The 20232-nt window shown below is 35.5% G+C and overlaps 1 protein-coding gene, 1 long non-coding RNA gene and 1 pseudogene across 7 annotated transcripts; 2 read left to right on the forward strand and 1 right to left on the reverse strand.

The window, feature by feature from the left end:
* The first annotated feature begins 2789 nt into the window (after nucleotides 1–2789).
* LOC127253117 (ruvB-like protein 1) lies at nucleotides 2790–9103 on the forward strand (annotated as a pseudogene).
* On the reverse strand, nucleotides 8237–8996 carry LOC127253118 (uncharacterized). Its single transcript, XR_007839217.1, has 2 exons — nucleotides 8867–8996; nucleotides 8237–8777 (listed from the first exon to the last, which is right to left on the reverse strand). It is a non-coding gene; the product is annotated as an uncharacterized LOC127253118 (long non-coding RNA).
* A 2404-nt stretch (nucleotides 9104–11507) lies between the features above and the next one.
* On the forward strand, nucleotides 11508–19934 carry LOC127252971 (uncharacterized protein PB18E9.04c-like). 6 transcript variants are annotated; one of them, XM_051277360.1, is made up of 12 exons: nucleotides 11508–11686; nucleotides 11770–12521; nucleotides 12691–12799; nucleotides 14461–14581; nucleotides 14680–15411; nucleotides 16361–18116; nucleotides 18239–18671; nucleotides 19057–19180; nucleotides 19355–19454; nucleotides 19523–19584; nucleotides 19661–19751; nucleotides 19855–19934. In XM_051277360.1, exons 2-7 carry the CDS (start codon nucleotides 12326–12328, stop codon nucleotides 18643–18645), a joined length of 3321 nt encoding a protein of 1106 aa, XP_051133317.1. In that variant the 5' UTR covers nucleotides 11508–11686; nucleotides 11770–12325; the 3' UTR covers nucleotides 18646–18671; nucleotides 19057–19180; nucleotides 19355–19454; nucleotides 19523–19584; nucleotides 19661–19751; nucleotides 19855–19934. The 6 variants fall into 6 exon arrangements, with proteins under 6 accessions (XP_051133317.1, XP_051133316.1, XP_051133314.1 ...); XM_051277359.1 differs by having other exon boundaries at nucleotides 19664–19751; XM_051277357.1 differs by having other exon boundaries at nucleotides 11770–12018; nucleotides 12260–12521; nucleotides 19664–19934.
* Nucleotides 19935–20232: the final 298 nt, after the last annotated feature.

Below are 20232 nucleotides of genomic sequence, written 5' to 3' on the forward strand. Positions count from 1 at the left end.
TAACTTCGAATTAATACTCAAAATAATTTATGTTAACAAAACGATATTCAGATTAAATTTTATTTTATTTTCAAATAAAATATGTTTATTTAACTACTTGTTTAGTTGCAGAGGTTCAATTAAATAGTGAATTTAATTTAGAAATACAAAAATTAGATTTGAAAGTCTATTTAAAGGAAAATCAGATTAATAGAACCCAGAAGTTGGACATTCTTCACTATTGGTGGAAACATTATCCTCTTTGTCCGGTTATTTCTTCTATGGCTCGTGATTTTCTTTTTATTTCAATATCGACAGTTGCTTCAGAATCAGTATTTAGATGTAGTGGTCATATTGATTATGTAGCTCAATTAAAAGTGAGAATGCTAAAGCTTTGCTTTGCTTAACTTAATAAATTAGATATATAGGGAAAAACTAATATTAAAAAAATATATAATTGTATTTTTTTTTTAAGGTTATAATTTTTATTAATTTTTTCCTATTGTTGATATGTTTTTTTAGATATCTAAGAAGCTATTGGATAATTTTAAAATTATACCAATGAAGTTTTAGGCTATGGTACAATGACATATCTTAATAAATAGGATAAAATGATATTGCATAACAAGGTATAATTATTTAAAATGAAGTTTTAGGTTAGGCGAACTATTTACCCCACCAGACCATTTCTTACGGACTAATAGTTCTTTTTTTTTTTTGGCAGGTACAAAGTTGGTAATGTACTTTTATCTGTGCGAGACTAACAGACTGTTATAATCTTTTTAGTGTTTGATTTTTTGTTTTTTATAATGCTTTGACATGTATTTTTTGGCATTTATGAATGATTTTTATTTTTGGTTGTGATGCAGTATCGATATTGTGTTAATAAATTTTAATAGATTTTTATTTTTAGGATGATTAATTAATCTTAGATATACACTTGTAGAATAAAATTATTTTTAAATTTTTATTTTGTGAGCCGTTCCTATTTAAAATTGGTTTTGTTTTTTTGTGTCTTTATTACTTTAGATTGAAGGTTTTTATTCAATTGGACATTATATTCAACGTACACAAATAAAATTTCCTATTTTTTCATGGATATAATTAAAAGAGCAACAAAAAACTAATATTGTCTCGTAATAAATTATTCATTTTTTTTATTTTAGTCTGTTACGTAACAAAATATTTATTATTTTTTTAATTATTAATTGTACTATCTACTTAACATTAGAAATACATTTACAACTTACAATATATTACACAAATATCTTTTACATTTATATCACACAATACTAATAGGTTATTTTAATTATTTCTATTGTCTAAAAATCTCAAAATCAGACTAACTGTGGTCATGATTAGTGTCATTTACATGTGCTTTTAAAAAAATAAAAAAATCTCGACAATATTATTTAAATGCACATATCAAGTAAATAATATATTGCAGAAAAAATATGTCGGGCCTTGTCCAATTTTAAATTGGTTCATGCTTGGGCCTAATATTTCAGGCCCAATTTGAAATCATATTAGGCTTATCCAGCCCGTTTTAGAACCGGGCCGGATGGGCCCGAATTGATAGCCCTAACCTTAATAGTATACTACAAAACAAAATACAACGCGACCCTGCAATAAACAGTATTCCATCCGCCGGTATATTTTGTCGATTTTACGAATTTAAGATAAGTATAATTAATAAATAATTAAAAATATATTAATAAAAATAGTTATTGTATAATATAATTATATATTAAAATTAAGATAAATTATAATTAAAATTTTTAAAATTATAAATTAAAATTTTTAAAATAAAATTAAGTGTATAATTAAAAAGAAAAGTGACAAAGACAAAAATAGAAAGGTGGACATGAAAAGTGAGAGTAATATTTTTATTAAATAATTAATTTATTAAAATAAATAATTAAAATTGTTTTTTTCTTTTTGGGGTTAATTTTACGGCGTATTTGGCAATTAGCCGTTAGTTGTTAGCTGTTAGCTGATTCAATTAACTGATAGTTACTAGTTGATTCGATTAGTTGTTTGTATTAAAATATTTGGTAAAACAACTGTTTGATATTAGCTAAAATGACAATTGAGGACATTTTTATTTTATTATTTTTGTTTCTAATATATTCAATTATGTTTTTTTGAGTTTATAATATTTAAAAATTTTCGTTATTAATTATTGAAAATTATAAAAGTATTAAAAAAATATTTATTTTTATTACAGTTAGATTTAAAAAATAATATATTCTTATTAAAATATATAAATAATTTTTTTTATTGAAAATAATGTAAAATATAAAATAATAAATTTTTCGTGTATATATTTATTATGTTAGTTATCGATTAATTAATTATATGTATAATTTTCAATAAATTTAATTTATTTTTAATATAAAACTTATATAATATAATTTTAATATAGAAATAAATTATTAATATTTATATTTTCTATTTTGCTTTAATTTTAATAAATTTGTATATTTTACAATAAAATAATTTTTAAATTAAAATTAATTATTTTAAATTTATAAAAATAAAATTATAATATAATAAAATATTTTAATATAATTAATAAATAATTAAAATATATTTATTTGGATAAAATGTATAATAAATTTTTAAAAACATAAAATTAAAAAAAAAATAGTGAATTTTAAAAAGCTGATTTATCTATAACCTAAATTAATTTTGAATGATCAAACAACAAAAAAAGAGTATTCAATAAACTAAAAAATATTTAAAAAATATTCAAAAAACTATTTGTGAAACACTAATTTAAACAAAATTAAAAATCCTAAACCTAAATCCAAATAGCTACCCGCGTAATCTAAATCGCATAGTCGACGGTCAGGCTCCCGACCTCGCAAATCGCCGCAGGCCGCCCTTCCCACCTCGCATCGCGCGCACAATCCGTGTTTCTTTGTGTTTATGTAATTTTTCAACAAAAATAAAGTAAAATTCAAAGATATTGAATATCCTTAAACTTGATTAATTAGTGCCTGAGATTAGGAATCTCTAAACACTGTATGTACAAAAAATAAACTGGAAAATAAAAGACTGAAATTTAAAGTGGTGATCCCCAAATCTGACTTTGCTTTTGTTGAAGTTGATTGAAGATCCCCTGCCAAATGATGATCCAAATCCTTAAATATTCTTTGAAGAAAACGTTCAGAACCGTCACACTGTTTCACCAACCGTTCCCACCAGTTACAGAACTCAGAACTGCCTCTTTCATTGACACATGTCTTTAACCGCCTCGCCAACCGCATAACCCAACGACCGACCAACCGACCAATCTAGATACATAATTGGTCGCCAGATCAAAAGACTCACTGGACCACTATTTGGTCTCTTCAATCGTCTGACCTATCAACAGACCTTTCTTCGCCACCCATTTATCCGACTGCGGATAATCCGACCTGCTTGCCCGACCGCGGACCATCTGACTTGCTTATCTGATTGAGAACCAACCGACTGAGAACCCATCGACTGACTCTGGATACCTTATTATTATTATTATTTTTTGTGCGTAACAACATGCCTCCTCCTCAAGACTCCTAAGCATCATTTCTTATGATGTTTTAGGAGTTAGTAGGTTAGCATCCGAGGCTACGTCAGCCTCAGATCCGACCTCCATCCTTTGAGGCTACGTTGGACCCGACCTCCATTTATCGCGGACTGGTGCTGGCCTGGACGTTGGTCGATCTTGCACTACCATTGTATTCAGACTCCCGTCCGACTTATTCCTCCTTTCGGCCACTGTTGTTCTGTCATTCTTTTGCTCGCCTGAAAAGTTATGGTCGGCGACCTGACCCGTGTCCGTCCATTCGGCGGGGTCCTCCTGACCTGTATCCGTCCATTCGGCGGGGTCCTCCTGACCTGTATCCGTCCAGGTTACGTAGTCCTCCCGATTTTTGTCCGTCCAGTCGACGTGGTCTTCCCGATCTGTATTCGTCCAGTCGGCGTGGTCCTCCCGACCTTTGTCCATCTAGTCGATGTGGTTGTCCCGACTACGGTCCGTCCATTCGGTGTGGTCCTCCCGACCATGGTCCGTCCAGTCGGTGTGGTCTTCCCGACCATGGTCCGTCCAGGCGTCGTGATCCTGCCGACCTGTCTCCGTCCATTCGGTCGTCCCTGGTCGGGCCTGTCCTCCTGTTTGGTCCTGTCTCCAGTCTGTCTGACTGGGTATATGCTCAGGAATGGCGTTGTCCGTTTGGGGGCATGACATTTCTGGCGGTGCAGGAACTGAATTCAACATGAATTTTGATTGCTCCATCAAGTTTTGCATTGCGTCATGTATTGCCTGCAGATTTGCTATCTGCTGGTCGTACATTTGCCGAAAACCTGCTGTCAATTCGGCCCGTAGTTGGGAAGCTTCTTCTGCCGTGATAAAGCCAACGGCTGTACTGTGGAATTGAAAATTTGCCATATGGATCAGCAATTTTCTCCCACTGTGTGGTCGCCAATTTGTTGATGTAATTTTTCAACAAAAATAAAGTAAAATTCAAAGATATAGAAAATATCCTTAAACTTGATTAATTAGTACCTGAGATTAGGAATCTCTAAACACTGTAAGGTACAGAAAATAAACTGGAAAATAAAAGACTGAAATTTAAAATGGTGATCCCCAAATCTGACTTTGCTTTGTTGAAGTTGATTGAAGATGCCTTTTCAGAATAAATCTGAATCCTTAAATAGCCTTTGAAGAAAACGGTTTGAACCGCCGTCTGGTCGGTTACAGCAACCGCTGTCAACCGACCATCAAATTCTCCTCAATTGACACGTGTTACAACTTCCTTCAACCTCCCCAAACCTCTCACGCCTTAAACCGTCCCAGAAATGCCATTCGCCCGACCTAAGTGCTACCCGACCAATCCAGAGACTAACTGGTCGCCGGACCGAACGATTTATTGGTCGCCCCATCAAGCGACCAACATCTGATTTCCCCATACGATTCAATGGTCGCCCCAACCAGGCGACCGCCATCGGGTCTCTTGCCCGACCACGTATCGTCCGTCTCATTCTTCTTCGCCCGACTTCACTTGGTCCAAACTTTGTATCACGTCCTGACCTCAATGCCCGACCTGCTTCTTCGCCCGACATCATTTGGGCCGACCTCCGCATCAGCCGCCCTCCGTCTTTGACCGACTTTAATTGGTCCGACCATGGACCAACCAAATGTGGTCCCGACCACGGACCAACCGACCGGCTCTATTTGCCTTATCCCTTTGCGTCTGCCCGACTTCGTCTTTCACCCGATCTACGGTTTACCCGATTTGGGTACACCTTTTTTCAGACTCCGCCCGACCTTTCTTCCTTCCCGATCCTTGCATCTGTCCGATTGCACCCGACTTCTGGGTCATTTAACTTATATCCAGACCCGTCCAGAATCCACTGCCATTATTTATTATTATTATTTTTTGTGCTCAACACTTTGTATGCATTTCTTTCTCTCATTTTTTGTTATTGCTGGTGTTGATTTGGGTATCGATTTTTTGTTTTCTGTAATTTTCTGCTACGTGACATTCAAAGTTTTGAAGACATTTTACTCTCTCTCCAGTTCTTTGATCAATTTTGTTGTATTTCATAATAATGGGAGTGTGGTGACTGATTGCGTTTTGAGGAATTCTGTTGCTGCAGTTGAGAGGAAGAAAAGAAAAAGCCGCTAATCGAAGTACGCGAAGAAAGTGAAGAAAGAGGAAGAAGTGCGAGATGAAGATAGAAGAAGTACAATCCACCACGAAGAACCAGAGAGTTGCAACTCATACACACATCAAAGGCCTCGGCCTCGAGGTAACTTTACAGTAATTTATCCATTTTTCTGTGATTTAGGGTAATGCGCCAACTAGTCTGATGATATGGAGCTGTTGCCTAGGGTTTAGGATTTTGCAATATTAGAGTATACTGTAGCGATTGTGGTACAAATGGAGGGTTTATTAGAGAAGGAGAGTTGCTGAAGTTGATAATTGAGGAAGAAAATGAGAATATTTTCATTTCAATTTTAGCGAGTGGATTCATCTGATGTGTTTTTTGTGCTTGCCGATTATGTTGTAGCCTACTGGAAAAGCATTGCCTTTGGCTTCTGGATTTGTGGGGCAAGGAAGCTGCTGGCCTTGTGGTAGATATGATCAGCCAAAAGAAGATGGCTGGGCGGGCATTGCTGCTTGCCGGTCCCCCGGGAACCGGAAAAACAGCCCTTGCTCTAGGAATTTCCCAAGAACTTGGTAGCAAGGTATGTATGATTGGTACTGTGTTTTGAAGTTATATATCCATCTTGTCGAGATAACATCTTAAGGTGTGTTTGTTTGTGGGCTTGGGTTTTTGGGTTTGGATTTATGAATAGTAAAAAATTGAATTTGAATAATTGTTTGCTGTGATATAAATATATATTGATTTGATGTTTTGAATGAAAAAAAATTTGTAGTATAATATAAAAAAAAAAAAAAAAAAATGTACTTCTTCCTTAAATAATTGTTTTAAATAATTGTTTGATTTGATATTTTTGGAGGGAAAAAATGATCTGAATAGTAAAAACCTGGGCTAAAACACACAAAAAAACACAACCTTAGTGTCTATTGTATTAATGGTTAAATGATTCTTCCTTCTGTTTGGTGCCCTGAACTGAAAGCACAGGTCCCATTTTGCCCGATGGTTGGATCTGAAGTGTATTCATCAGAAGTAAAGAAGACTGAGGTTTTAATGGAGAACTTTCGCAGAGCTATTGGTCTTCGAATCAAGGAAAACAAGGAGGTTTATGAGGGAGAGGTAAATGATACATTTTTTAAGATAGAGATAGTAATAGAAGAAGGAATGACGCACTCTGATTATCTGTCCATTTCCATTTCTTAGTGATTTGTTAGTATGATATATCATTTCTAGTTTTCAATACTGGCATAATGCATGCTACTTATGTCACAGGTGACTGAACTTTCTCCGGAAGAAACTGAGAGTGCTACTGGTGGATATGGTAAAAGTATTAGCCATGTTATAATTGGGTTGAAAACTGTAAAGGGTACTAAACAGTTGAAGTTGGATCCAACGATTTATGACGCCTTGATCAAGGAAAAGGTTAGTTTCCCGAAAACTAGCTTTTCTTGTTGCTCTTTATGATGGTGTCGGTATTCCACTTGCGCTGTGAAGTCCAAGTATTACCCTAATGTCGAAATTAGCATGTCATTGCATACTGCAAACTGTTTTTTAAGCATGTTACTTCAATAATTCGCCACTCTTAATGGCACCATGATGCCATGTAACTTTTGATTATCATATATTGCTGATTCAACATAAATAAGTGCTATAAAATTTAGGTAGCTGTCGGAGATGTTATCTACATTGAAGCAAATAGTGGAGCAGTTAAAAGGGTAGGAAGGAGTGATGCTTTCGCCACTGAATTTGATCTGGAGGCCGAAGAATATGTTCCACTCCCCAAAGGAGAGGTTCATAAAAAGAAGGAGATAGTTCAGGTATATCAGTTACTTGTCTATGCTAAGTAAGATTTCTTTTAAATTAGCCATTAATGACTGGGTAACATCACCATCGAAACTTCACATCCACACCGTGAAATCTCAATACCTATAGTCTTCTTTCTGACCACATGTTGTATTGTATGTATTCAGCTATTGACCTACATTGCATGCAAATTCTGTGATCTTTTTATTTGAAGTCTTGTGCTTCGAATTCTTGAGACACACTTTGATGTGCCGCTTCTGTTGATTTCTTGTGATGAAAATAAAGACTACTTCCACTTTATTGCATGATAAAATTCTGAAGTTGGGTTTCATTTTGTTCAATTCCATTAAAAAGATATAAAATGTTCAATGTCAAAATATCTCCTATGCTAGGATGTGACTTTGCATGATCTAGATGCTGCCAATGCACGGCCTCAAGGAGGACAGGATATATTGTCCCTGATGGGACAGATGATGAAGCCCCGGAAAACTGAAATCACTGACAAGCTCCGGCAAGAAATAAATAAGGTATGAAATGAATTAATTGAGCTGATGTCCGTGTCAATCTCTCAAATTACATGCCCTGAAACAATCGCTAGCCTTCCCAGGATATAGTAAAATACATAAAACATTTTGCTTGGCTGAATAACTAATTCCAGGTTGTTAACCGGTACATAGATGAAGGCGTGGCAGAGCTCGTTCCCGGTGTCTTGTTTATTGATGAGGTTCGATTTCATACATATTTAGCTACATTTTGACAACAAATGGTCTGCTTTCTGCGTCTTCTCCTCACCATTAAAATGCATTTCAGGTTCATATGCTGGATATGGAATGCTTTTCTTATTTAAATCGCGCTTTAGAAAGTTCACTTTCTCCAATAGTGATCTTCGCCACGAATCGAGGAATCTGTAGTGTCAGGTATTGTCGTGAACTGATTCCCCACGCCTCAATTGCCTAATCACATAACAAATTCTTAGATTAAACCAATTGTTTGCAGAGGAACAGACATGACGAGTCCTCATGGCATACCGGTGGACTTGTTGGACCGACTCGTCATTATAAGGACAGAAACCTACGGCCCTGCCGAAATGATACAGGTTTGATCTCATCTTTCCACGAATAACCCCATTTGTCTGTCTACACATTTTTCTTACTTAGGAAACGGAAACACTGGGTTGAGTTATGGCACCAGATATTAGCTATCCGAGCACAGGTGGAGGAACTCAAAATAGACGAGGAAAGCCTGGCGTATCTTGGAGAGATTGGACAACAAACATCTTTGAGGCATGCCGTCCAGTTGCTGTCTCCCGGCAGCATTGTCGCCAAAATGAACGGCCGAGATAATATCTGCAAGGTATGCACTTTAACCAACCGAAATGATACTCTTTTAACGGACAACTGTATCCACAGTACAGATGATGTAAAACCTACTATACCTTCCACAGGTCGACCTGGAAGAAGTGAACACTCTTTATCTTGACGCCAAATCGTCGGCGAAGCTCCTTCAAGAACAGCAGGACAGATACATTTCATGATGAATCCAACGGCCAGGAATCTGTGAGTATGTTTTTCCCTACTTGGTTAGATCTTTTCTTTTGGAGAATTGATTTTATGTGAAGCTGTTGAATTGTTGAAAACTTTCCCAGAATTTTGATGATGTTCTTAGCCTTTTATTTTCTGGGATTTCCGAGTCATATTGTGTGGTATATGATAAATCAGTATACCAAATGTTTCGATACGGCACGCACCAGTATATATATATATATCTATCATACTTCTTATATTGTTTATGCTAAATTTGTAATGGGTTCAGGTTTGGGCTTGTGGGTCGGGTCGGGTCGACTATTTGTCGAGTTTGTATTTTTAATTTAGTATAATTTTCAGTGATAAAAGTTCATTACTATTACATGGTATTGCTGGCTACTTCAGTTTAGCTGCTTTCATAATTAATCTAAATTATATTTTAGATTATGTTCTCTTTGAATTTTTTAACTAGTATTTTTAATGTTGAAGTAATTTTTCTTTTTTTTTTTTTTTTGGGCATGGCAATTTCAAACAATTGCCCATTAAAGATTGGTCTGTAATAGTTCTCTATTTTATTATTATTTTTTTATATTATATGACGTGGGAACCGCAGGGTTACAAGTTCAACGTCTGCACCACCTAGCAATCCCACACGGGACTTGTTCTCCATTTTTTTTTTTTTATTATAACGTGAGAATTTTCGATTGCTATCCGAAAGTGCGCACTGAGTAAATTCCCAGTCGAATTTAATATCCCGCAAACTAGGTCCATAAAAAAAATAAATAGAAAGGGTTACAATTAAGATTTTCAACACTAAAGCATACTTTTTGTTCTCATTTCACTTTTGAAAGCTTTAAGTGTGTATATATTTACTATTGAATATTTTTTATTTAGAAGGAACTATTGCTTTTCATAATTATTTCAAGTAAAAAAGATCAAATTTAAAAATAAAGAAAAAGGCAATACACTATTATTATTATTATTATTATTATTAAAATAGTATATTGTTAAAAAAGAGCATTATATATTTATCCTAGACCTGTCAAAATAGGTTGAGCCTGTCGGGTTGGTCCGTGTCTCCTTACTTTTAAGGATGGTTGGATTGTGATTTTTTAAACCTGTTAATACGGGCCTAAAAGGGTTAACTCGCATGAGCCGCGGGTTGAGGGTGGGTTAGCCCCAGTGGAGCAAGTTAGCCCGCGGGTCTTTACCATTTTTTTACTGTTGTAGTAAAAAATTATAATAAAATTAATCAAATATTAATATAAGAATATATTTTAATTTTTTATAAATTACAAACATACCCTTATAAATAAGTTAAGACAAATAAAATAAAATTAATATTATCACTAGTTTAAATAAATTATCAATATTGTCTACATGATTGTTTTTCTTCTCTAACTATGTTATTCATGACATTGTTATTTGTTTCAAGTTTGTCTTCCATTTTATTATTTTATAATTTTACAAATTTATAAAATTAATTATGATTTATTTTTTATTATTAATTTTTTTAATACATCAATTAATAATATTTATACTTGAAGATTTTTATATTTGTTATTTATTTTAAAATATTTATTATTTAAATTTTACAATAAAATTAATTTTAGCTATTTTTAAATATTAATTACGAAAATATTTATAATATTAATATTTTTTTAATATTTTAAAAAAACCTTAGGTTAGCCTTGTCATCCGCCGATGAATTGAATTGAGCTTATGAAATTTTGATCCATCCCATCGCGAATTAGACCACAAATAACCCGATTAAGGTGGGCTCCACTAACCCATTTTGACAGGTGTAATTTATACTTAGACATTGAATTTCAGTCTCGTAATCGCGGCGTCTATACATGGATCATGTGCAGACTAACATGGCAATAATATATACTCCCTCCATCCCTCCCACACGTAACTTGTCATTTCTTATTTTTGGAAATATAATTATATTAATCACATTTTAAATTTTAAATTATATAATTTTTTTAATTTTAATTAAATTATTTAGTTATTTTAATTTTAATTTATAATTATTTTTATTAAATAATAATTATTTTACTAATACACTTCTTAATTACCTTTTATTTATATTTTACTTAAATTCTCGTATATACAGTAATAAGGTCAAAATATCTAGGAGGCAGAGAGTATATATATATATAATAAAAATGCATTTGGACAAAGTAAATCCCTTTCTAACCAATCGTATTTTTATTTATTTATTTATTTATATATTGATGGATTTGACTATTTTATAGCTGTTGGCACTTAATTAATTGGTTGATTTATGTCCAGATTATTGGTAGACGTGACAATTACGCCTTTGATTATTTTTCTTAATACATTATTATTATTATTATTATTATTATTATTATTATTATTATTATTATTATTATTATTATTATTCACTAATATATATTTGTTGATATTTGTATAATTGCATGTAATAATTACTACAGACATATTAAGATCGGAGATTAGGTCAGACCTTTTTTTATAAATAAATAAATAATTTTTTAGGAAAAAAAGAAATCTTTTGGGTCTGTTTACTTCACCACTTAAAAATAAAAAAAAAATAAAACAAAAATCCGGCATTGCATTTGCTGCTAGTGCGGCGGCGACGGCGGCGGTGGCGGTGGCTGCTGCGACATTTCTCTTACTGACTACACAGTCGTATACTCACGTGAAGCTAACTACTTCATTCGGCTTGTTTTGCTTTAATTCGACGGGTAGGGTTTGGTTTTGCTTTAATTTTTGGTTTTGCTTTGATTTTTGGTTTTGTTGTGGCTGATCTTGGTTTACGCTGGATCAGCTCGAACCACCTGCAGATCCAGAGAGCTTCAGTGCTGAATGGTTGGGTGCATTTGTGGTTTTTGAGGTGAAGACTTGGGGGTATGGAGGCGTAAACTGTGGTCTGGATTCAGCTTGCTTGAGAGTTTGGAGCAGCTGAATTTTGTGGTAATGTTGAAGTAGTTGGTTCTGCTGCAGGTTGATTTTGTTGCAAATTGTGGCTGTTTTGGATTTGGTGTCTGGATTGTGGTGAATGGTTAAATGAGCTGAGGTAAGCGGGGAAAATTTGGTGTTTTAGTTGTGCTTTCATTTCTGGAAGAGGAATTGTTTGTAATTTGGGTCGATTCTTGTTGGTCATTATGATGTGATTGCAGAGGAGGTAGAAAGGATTAGGGTTTCGTTATCTTCATTGGTAATGTGAATTGGAAATGAGTTGTGGATTAGGGTAAAGAATGATCCATTTCTAGGATTAAATTGCTGATTGATCTATATTATCTTCACCATGTTTGAAGTTCTGAGAGGATTTGATTGAAGGCGTTGTGGGAGTAAATTTGATTTGTGAGGTGTGGAGTCAAGCCATGCCTGCATCTCTTGCGACGAAGATTTCTCGTCAGAGGGAGCTGAGGGAGGATAATCACTTGAGAGGTTGGAGCCTGGAAAGCGGGATTCGTTCGTTGGAGAAGGATGATGATCTTATTCTATTTAACGAGGCACAAAACAAGGAGAAGGAGAGTTTCTTGCTTCAGCAGAACGACAAATTCGATGATATTTTCTGTAAAGCCTCACATTCTATGATCTTGTTTTGAACTTATTTGCTTTATGGTGCATGTCTTGTGTTCCTTTATTCTCACGGCGAATATGTGGTAAATGTCATTATTATTATATCATGCATTTATTGTGATCATTGTCAGTATTGTTGATTTTGTATTTATTGCGATGACAGCGACAAAATTGAGATATTTCTCGGATTACAAGCTTGGAATTTCCATTCCTGCTCGGGGAGAGAGTAGTGACATGCTCAATGCTGAAGGAGATAAAAATGACTATGATTGGTTGGTTTCACTACTCTTTATTGTGGCTTTGTTTTAATCATGCTTTCGTCGATTTCTTTTTAAGACACGTTGTCATAATATGGGTGTCATGCTTATGCAATTGCCACGTATGTCTAAGAAAACAAGAAACATCATGGAACAATGTCATTTTAGGGTGTATTTAGGTTTTAAGATGGAATTTTTGTGTAGCTGTCATTTTATTCTCAACTCAAGTATTACTTGCATTGTTTAAAAGAATTGGACAAATACATACATACATATGTATATATCATAGTTGTCAATAGCTCGCTATAGCGGCGCAATAGCGGTGTAGCGTAGCGGAAAGGCACTCTGCTGCTACGGCCGCTCCGCAATTCCGCGTTTACGCAATAGTGGTGTAGTAGCCTGTAGCAGCACTCCGCTATGTTATATTGTAGCTTCTTGGATTATTCTTTAACAGGTAAATAATTAAAATCTAACTTTAACTTATAAATGTACTTTTTTATTATAATATAGACAAAAAGAAAAAAATATTTATTTTAAATCTTAACTAAAATTTTAAATTCATTTCGAGAAAAGAAACAAATTAGAAAGCAAAAAATTGCAAAATTTGATTTATATCAAGTATAACTAAATTAGATCATTATGGTAGCAATGATGTGATTAGTCCTATTGTTTTGAATGATTCCAATGAGTGATTAATTAAAGAAGTTGATAATTCCAGAGGATAAGTTAGTCTTTGACAATGATAATTTGACTAGGGCAGTTGTTGTTGATGCTAATAGGTCTGCTATCTACACTAAGATACAAACATCAAGACATCAATGAGAAAGAAAGCTATAGGTACTTCTAGCTCTGAAAAGAGAAATGATATTATACAAGGTGACGAACATACAATTGAATAAATTGATAAGAATGAAAAAAAGGGAAAAAAAATATATAAACTAAAGTAATTAAACAGTGAGGACGATGAAAATGAGGAATAAAATTTTTATCAGATTTTGAATCTGATTAGCTTTGATATATCTCTATTACACAATAGTGATCAATTTTTTTTTTGCTTATATAAGTATCTAATAGTTATGATTATATATATATATTGACATTTTATTGGTTTGGGTGATAATTATTAAATTAATTTATAGGTTTTTCTTATGTATTTTTGTTATAATTTTGTATATATAATAATTATATATATATATTCTTAAATACTTAAATAGCGGTCATACAGCTATCCGCTATAGCATTTTAAATATTGACCACTACGCACCGCTATCCGTGATTGACAACTATGATATATATATTGAAAAGAATCTGTAACTGATTGAAATTACAGGAGCTTTTTCTTGTATGATATGTACATATTTTGTCATTTCTTGTCTAGTTGCACATACATTTTATGTGTGTTTGTTTGTGGGTTTGGATTTTTGGGTTTGCATTTTTTTAATAGTAAAAAGTTGAATTTAAATAGTTGTTTGATGTGATATAAATAGATAATGATGTGATTTTTGAATGTAAAATAGATTTGTAGTATAATATAAAAAAAAAAAAAAAAAAGAAAAGTGATGGTTTGATGTAATATTTTTGGAGGGAAAAATAATTTGAATAGTAATAACTTGCGGTAAAATTTACAAAAGAACACTGAGTTTCCTACTAATGTACAGTGTTGCTGTTAATTGCAGGCTGATAACTCCTCCCGAAACCCCTCTCTTTACTTCTTTAGATGGTGAGGCTTCACCAGCCACTCTTGCACCACGAGGCAGGCCTAGGAGTCAACCTATTTCGATCTCTAGAGCATCTACGGTCAGATATCATAATTAATTTTTACCAAAGAAGACATGAGTTTACTTGATTCTATTGTTTACACTTGCAAATCTTTTTAAATTTGTGTACAACTTTAGATTGAGAAAGGAGGTTATAGGAGTGCCAGGGGTAGTGCTAGCCCTCTTCGCCATAGTCCATCTCCTCGATCCGGCACTAGTCCCCTGCAGTCAAGAAGCCAACCATTTTCTGCCACTCATTCAAGTCCACCTCCAACTTCGCGAAATTCTTATCTATCAAGCAGGCTGTCTCCCCCACCTACTAAACCAACACCTGCCTCAGCACCCCGCACATTGACACCCAGAAGAATGAGCACTGGTTCAACTGGTGCTAGTACACCGTCAAAAGCAAGAGGCACCTCCCCCAGCAAGACAACCCGGGGGAACTCTACTTCACCCAAAATTAATGCATGGCAATCAAGCATTCCTGACTTCAACCTAGAAGCACCTCCTAATCTTCGGACATCACTGGCCGATAGACCGGCATCATATTTGAGAGGGTCCTCACCAGCATCCAGAAATAGTTCCAGATCTGGAAGACAATCTATGTCTCCAACTGCTTCAAGAAGCGTCAGTTCATCTCATAGCCATGAGATGGAGAAGTTCCGTACCTACAGCAGAGGTTCTGTTGTATCATCTTTTGATGACGAGGTAGATTCTCTGCATTCCATTCCTGTCAGCAGTTCAGAATGCTCAGCCCCAAGGAGCTCCGGTTCTTTCCAAAATAATCGAGCTGTGGGATTTTCAAAGAAACCAGCTAAAGTGTCAAGTTCTGCCCCTAAAAGGTCCTTTGACTTGGCACTTCGACAAATGGTAGGCATCCCCCTTTTGTTTGAAATAAATTGCATCTTCTGCTACTGATTTTTATCATCTCTTCTTTTTCTTTCATGTGCATAGTTATGTTAAAGTAACTGCATTTCTTAGCTGGAAGATTGTTCATTTTGCTAGCTGTTCTCTGTATTTTCCATTTTTGTTTCAACATATTTATTAATTTAATAAATGCCTTTCTTTCTATTGATATGTTGCATGTGTAAGTGATTCAATCTTGCATCTGCATGTATCCACCTAGGTACGTAGGAAGTCATAATGTTGCAACAAATTCGATTGTTGTCCTGTGATTCATGCTGAGTGCGCACCATTTTGAATACCCATGTGATGATCTCAGCCTATAATGTCATTATTATTCAGTTCATTTTTAAAGCTTAATGTGATCAATTGTTTCTTGATTGTTGAAATTTTATTATAGGTTAGCCCTTACCGATTGATCTATGATCTATGGAACAAACTTCATTGTGAGTGATGCAGGACTTATTCCTGACAAATGTTTAGACTAGTTTTAGGTGCCACCATAGAACAACTCTTTAGAATATGTTAAAATCAAACTATAATTCTCATTTTCCAAAAGGAGGGCTAAGTAATTAGAGAAAAACTTTAATTTAGCTTCTACTATAAATGGATGTAGCTTCCCACACTCTCTGAAGATGTCTGAAATCCAGACTATTCGTTATGCTTGAGCAGTAATATTACCAGTTGGATGAGCTCAATTTATTGAATCCTATTCCTATTCTAGATTCTGAATATTAATGTTTACTCAACCTTATCTTTAATGTTTGGGAGGGGGGGGGGGGGGGGGGGGGGGGGGGGAGGGGGGGTTCAGGGGAAGCAGGGTGGGAAGTGTTGTAGGAAATCATGGCATATAGTGTGCAGCTAGTGTTTTTTGCTGTTCATTGTTTCTTTTCTCTTAATATCTATTTTTTTACAGGAGCGGAAAGGGCCTCAAAATATGTTCAGACCCCTGTTGTCCAGTGTTCCCACTTCAACATTTTATGTGGGAAAAGCCCATCATCGGGCTCTAACATCGAGAAATTCTTCCATCACAACTAGCAGTAATGCCAGCTCTGATCAGGGAACAACTGCTGCAATTGATACTGAAGAAAGTGAGCAAAACCAGGAGGTGACCAGCAACATTGTGAAAGGGCAATTTTCAACTGTCCAAGACGAGGTTTTTGTCATGGATCAGATTGATTCTTCAAATGTAACTTCTGAGAACCAAATAGAAGAGGAATCATTTGCTTATCGACGATCAGGAAAAGATGGCCCCTCTGTAGTCAGTTCTCACTCTGGTGTTGCTGAAGCTAGTAGCCAATTTGACACTGCCACAGCTGTGGAATCTGATGGTGGAATCATGGATGGAAAATATGAATCTTTACATGTTGAGGGGGTTTTGGATGTCGAAATATGCTCAAAATGCAATCGCAAGTTTCATGTTAGTGAATTAGTAAGGGAAGGAGATTTACGGATTTGTCAGGAATGCAAGAGCTTGGGAGTGAATTCGACTGAAATAGTTCGAGCAAAACAAGTCAAAGCTGATGAACATGCTGGAAGCAACTTTGTTCAGAATGCGGAGGGTTTGACAGTTGAGGATTTAAATCCATCCACCTCAATACCCGAAACAGCAATACAGTATGTTGACAACTTCGAAAACAACAGTCAGCATCCATTTAGTGAGTCGATCAAGGATCTTGCTGTAACACTGATTGAAGAACAAGACAAGATTAATCACTATGTGAATGCTGGCTCAAGCCATCAACAATCGTTGCAGTCTGGAAACTCTTTGGATTCAAAGGTCGATATCTCTGAAGGGACGGGCATATCACTGGTATTAAAGAGATCCAGCAGCGGCAGCAGAGGCTGTTTTGTTCAAAGTAGGAGTTTTACAGCAAGTAATACAAGTTTCAAAGATTTTTCCTACGTGAGGGATAGTTTAAATGGCATGAGAAGCTCCATTGGGCGTAGTAGTGCTTCTGTATCATCGTCTGTTGATCTAGGATCTTCTAGGCAAACAGAAACACGGAATCACGGGCAATTAAGTAGCCAAAAATCTGATATGGAGAGTCACAGGCATGAGATGATTTCAGAGCACAAACGTTCCCTCTCATCTTCATCTGGTGCTTCAGGCCACACATCTCAGGTCCCTAGTGTAACTCCAAGTTATCCAGATGATTGCGAGGTAATCGCTACAAATAATTTCAACAAAGAAGTTGGGGTTGTGATAAGTGTAGATTTGCACTGTCAAACAATAGCTGATGAAGGCATGGAAGCTGAAAGTACCTGTACTGATGTCGAAAGCAATACTCTAGTAAAAACTGCTGTGGAACTATCAAGCCAATTGAAAGATGACCAGACAGGGGATACTCACATGGTCTCGATTATGACTACTGAAGAACAAGGATTACATGAGAATGTAGACAGCCATGGCCCAACTCAAAAGGAAGATGCAACACAAAATTCTTGTGTTAACACGATCGATGCTGTGGAATTTCCCTATCCGAGCTCTTTAGATGCAATATCGAAAATGGAAAGTGAGAATCCTGAGATTTTATCTGCTGGATTACAATCTGAAGTTGATTCCCCCAATTTGAAGCGCACGACTGAATTTCCAGATGCTTGTGTTTCAGTTGTATGCGATGATGTCACAACAGCAACTATTGACACACATCCTGAAAATGGTGTGCTCGGTATGTTCATCTTACACTCCGATTTATGTCTGATCCTTTTTCTATGTGATGCTATTCGGCCTTTTAAAAGTCAAGAAACATAATCATGTACATATTTTGCATCTTTAATCTTTACAATCCAGGAGAATCGAGCAGCGCAATGGAAGACATGGGTGGAGCAAAGTCTAGAGGCCTCACCTTAGAAGAAGCTGCCGACTCCATCCTCTTTTGTCGATCAATTGTCCACAATCTGGCATACAAAGCAGCGAACATAGCAATAGACAAAGAGAGCCCACCGGTGGAAGTTCTTCAACCGGCACTAACTTTCGTCAGCAAATCCACCCAAGACAGAAGAGAAATGCATTCAAGAAAGCACATCTCCAAACTCAAAGCCCAGCAAAAAAAATTGGAAGCAGACCATCCTAAACTTCCTCTGGTTATGGAAGAGAACCATGTGAAGTCCACTCCCCACGTCGTCGTGTCTCCTAGTAAGGGTGACACCTCAATTCCTCCGAAGCTTGAATCCAAGTGCAACTGCACCATAATGTAGCCGTGCTTCGTCGACCCAAACATCCGGTAACTCCTGTGCTTGTTTTGTTGTCATTTTGAAGCTGCTTGAATGAGTCCCAATTGCTTCTCATTTTTATTTTGATTTTTTTCTTTTTGACAAAATAGTCGAAATAAATTAAGTTTGGTAATTTTGTATGATTTAGTTTAGCTTGTTTGGAAGCAATAATTGTGAAATTTGATAAAAATGATTCATTTCACGTCTAGATGTGTTGAATGCTTGATCAGTATGGATTGGGGTCAAAATCCTCAGTCCTTGTTCTCTTGTCATGTTTCTTGTTTTGCTTGTTATCGACAATTCCTTGTTAGGACAACTTCACTTTCATGTCGTCTTAGTTTTTTTTATCATGACATCTTGTATGTTATGTATAACCTTTATTAAATGTCACAGCAGTGGTCGCGACCTTTCTGGAAATAAAAGGACAAACAGCAAACAGTCCTTTGATCAGAAATTTGAAAGCTTCAATGAAGCTTTAACGAATCAGCTGCCGACAAGGGTATGCTGTCCAAGTTGTGAGGTAAGCTGATACTTCTCTGTTTGGAACAGTCTAGAACGAAAATTGTGTCGCCAGGCAATGATATTGTCATCCTATTGAGTTCCTCTTGATTTAGATTTGTTGAGAATGTCGTAAGAGTGATGTAGGATTCTCGTAGCTGCATTTCATACGCTAATTTGTATATAAAATTGACAGGTCTAGCAAGGAGAATAGATCCTCATATGCACCCAAAGAAGGTGTGCGCTACGATGGAATCTACAGGATCGGAAAGTGTTGGCGCAAGACTGGGACTGAGGTAGAAAATTGATGTTACTTCATTCTCTGTTTACTATGTTCTGATATCGCAATGCTGAATTATTACAGGGGTTCAAGCTCTGCCGATGTCTTTTTGCACGTTGTGATAATGATCCTTCACCATCGACAAGGTTTCCTTCTGAGATTCACATGTTTACTATATATGTTCATGTGATAGCTGTATATGAACTTCATATTGTTGTCCAGCAGTGACATCCATGGCGACCGTCCGTGTGCTCAATCGAGTCGGAAAATAGGTCGGCTAATCGATGAGCTGCAGTGCAGTATGCATCTACAGGTAATAAAGTTCATTTATTTTATGTGATTTATTGATAATCAGAACAAAGTAAGTTTAAGTCGAGGAAACTAAAATGTTTCAATCCACCGAGTTCCTTGTAAAGGACATGGGGAGGCGGATTAGGTTGATGCTCGGATCCCTTCTTAACATGATACCAGAGCTAACCCGATTATCCTGTTTAAAGTATTCAACCCGACACGAATCGACTCATTGTCAGCTCTATAGGTCAGATGTCCGGATCCCTTCTTAACATGATACCAGAGCTAACCCGATTATCCTGTTTAAGGGTTGAAGTCAGCTGTAGGTTAGATGTCCGGATCCCTTCTTAACAACTATCAAACATAAAAAGAAAAAACTTTTAAAAATAGAAAAAGTCATTTTACATAATATGAAGTTGTTTTATTTAGTACATATATCGATCGATGATCGATCATCCTCAACAAGGAGGAGGGGAATATGTACATACACAAGCTACGGCTTT

Source organism: Andrographis paniculata, unplaced genomic scaffold (assembly GCF_009805555.1).
Source record: "Andrographis paniculata isolate CXL003 unplaced genomic scaffold, ASM980555v1 Contig49END, whole genome shotgun sequence".
NCBI lineage: Eukaryota > Viridiplantae > Streptophyta > Magnoliopsida > Lamiales > Acanthaceae > Andrographis > Andrographis paniculata.

What these genes read in the sequence shown, in the direction of transcription:
- LOC127252971 (XM_051277356.1), top strand. Translation starts at nt 12,326, where the DNA reads ATGCCTGCATCTCTTGCGACGAAGATTTCTCGTCAGAGGGAGCTGAGG. An exon ending in GATAAAAATGACTATGATTG is followed by an intron (nt 12,800 to 14,460) that starts GTTGGTTTCACT and finishes TGTTAATTGCAG; the next exon opens with GCTGATAACTCCTCCCGAAA. An exon ending in TCCTGAAAATGGTGTGCTCG is followed by an intron (nt 18,117 to 18,238) that starts GTATGTTCATCT and finishes TTTACAATCCAG; the next exon opens with GAGAATCGAGCAGCGCAATG.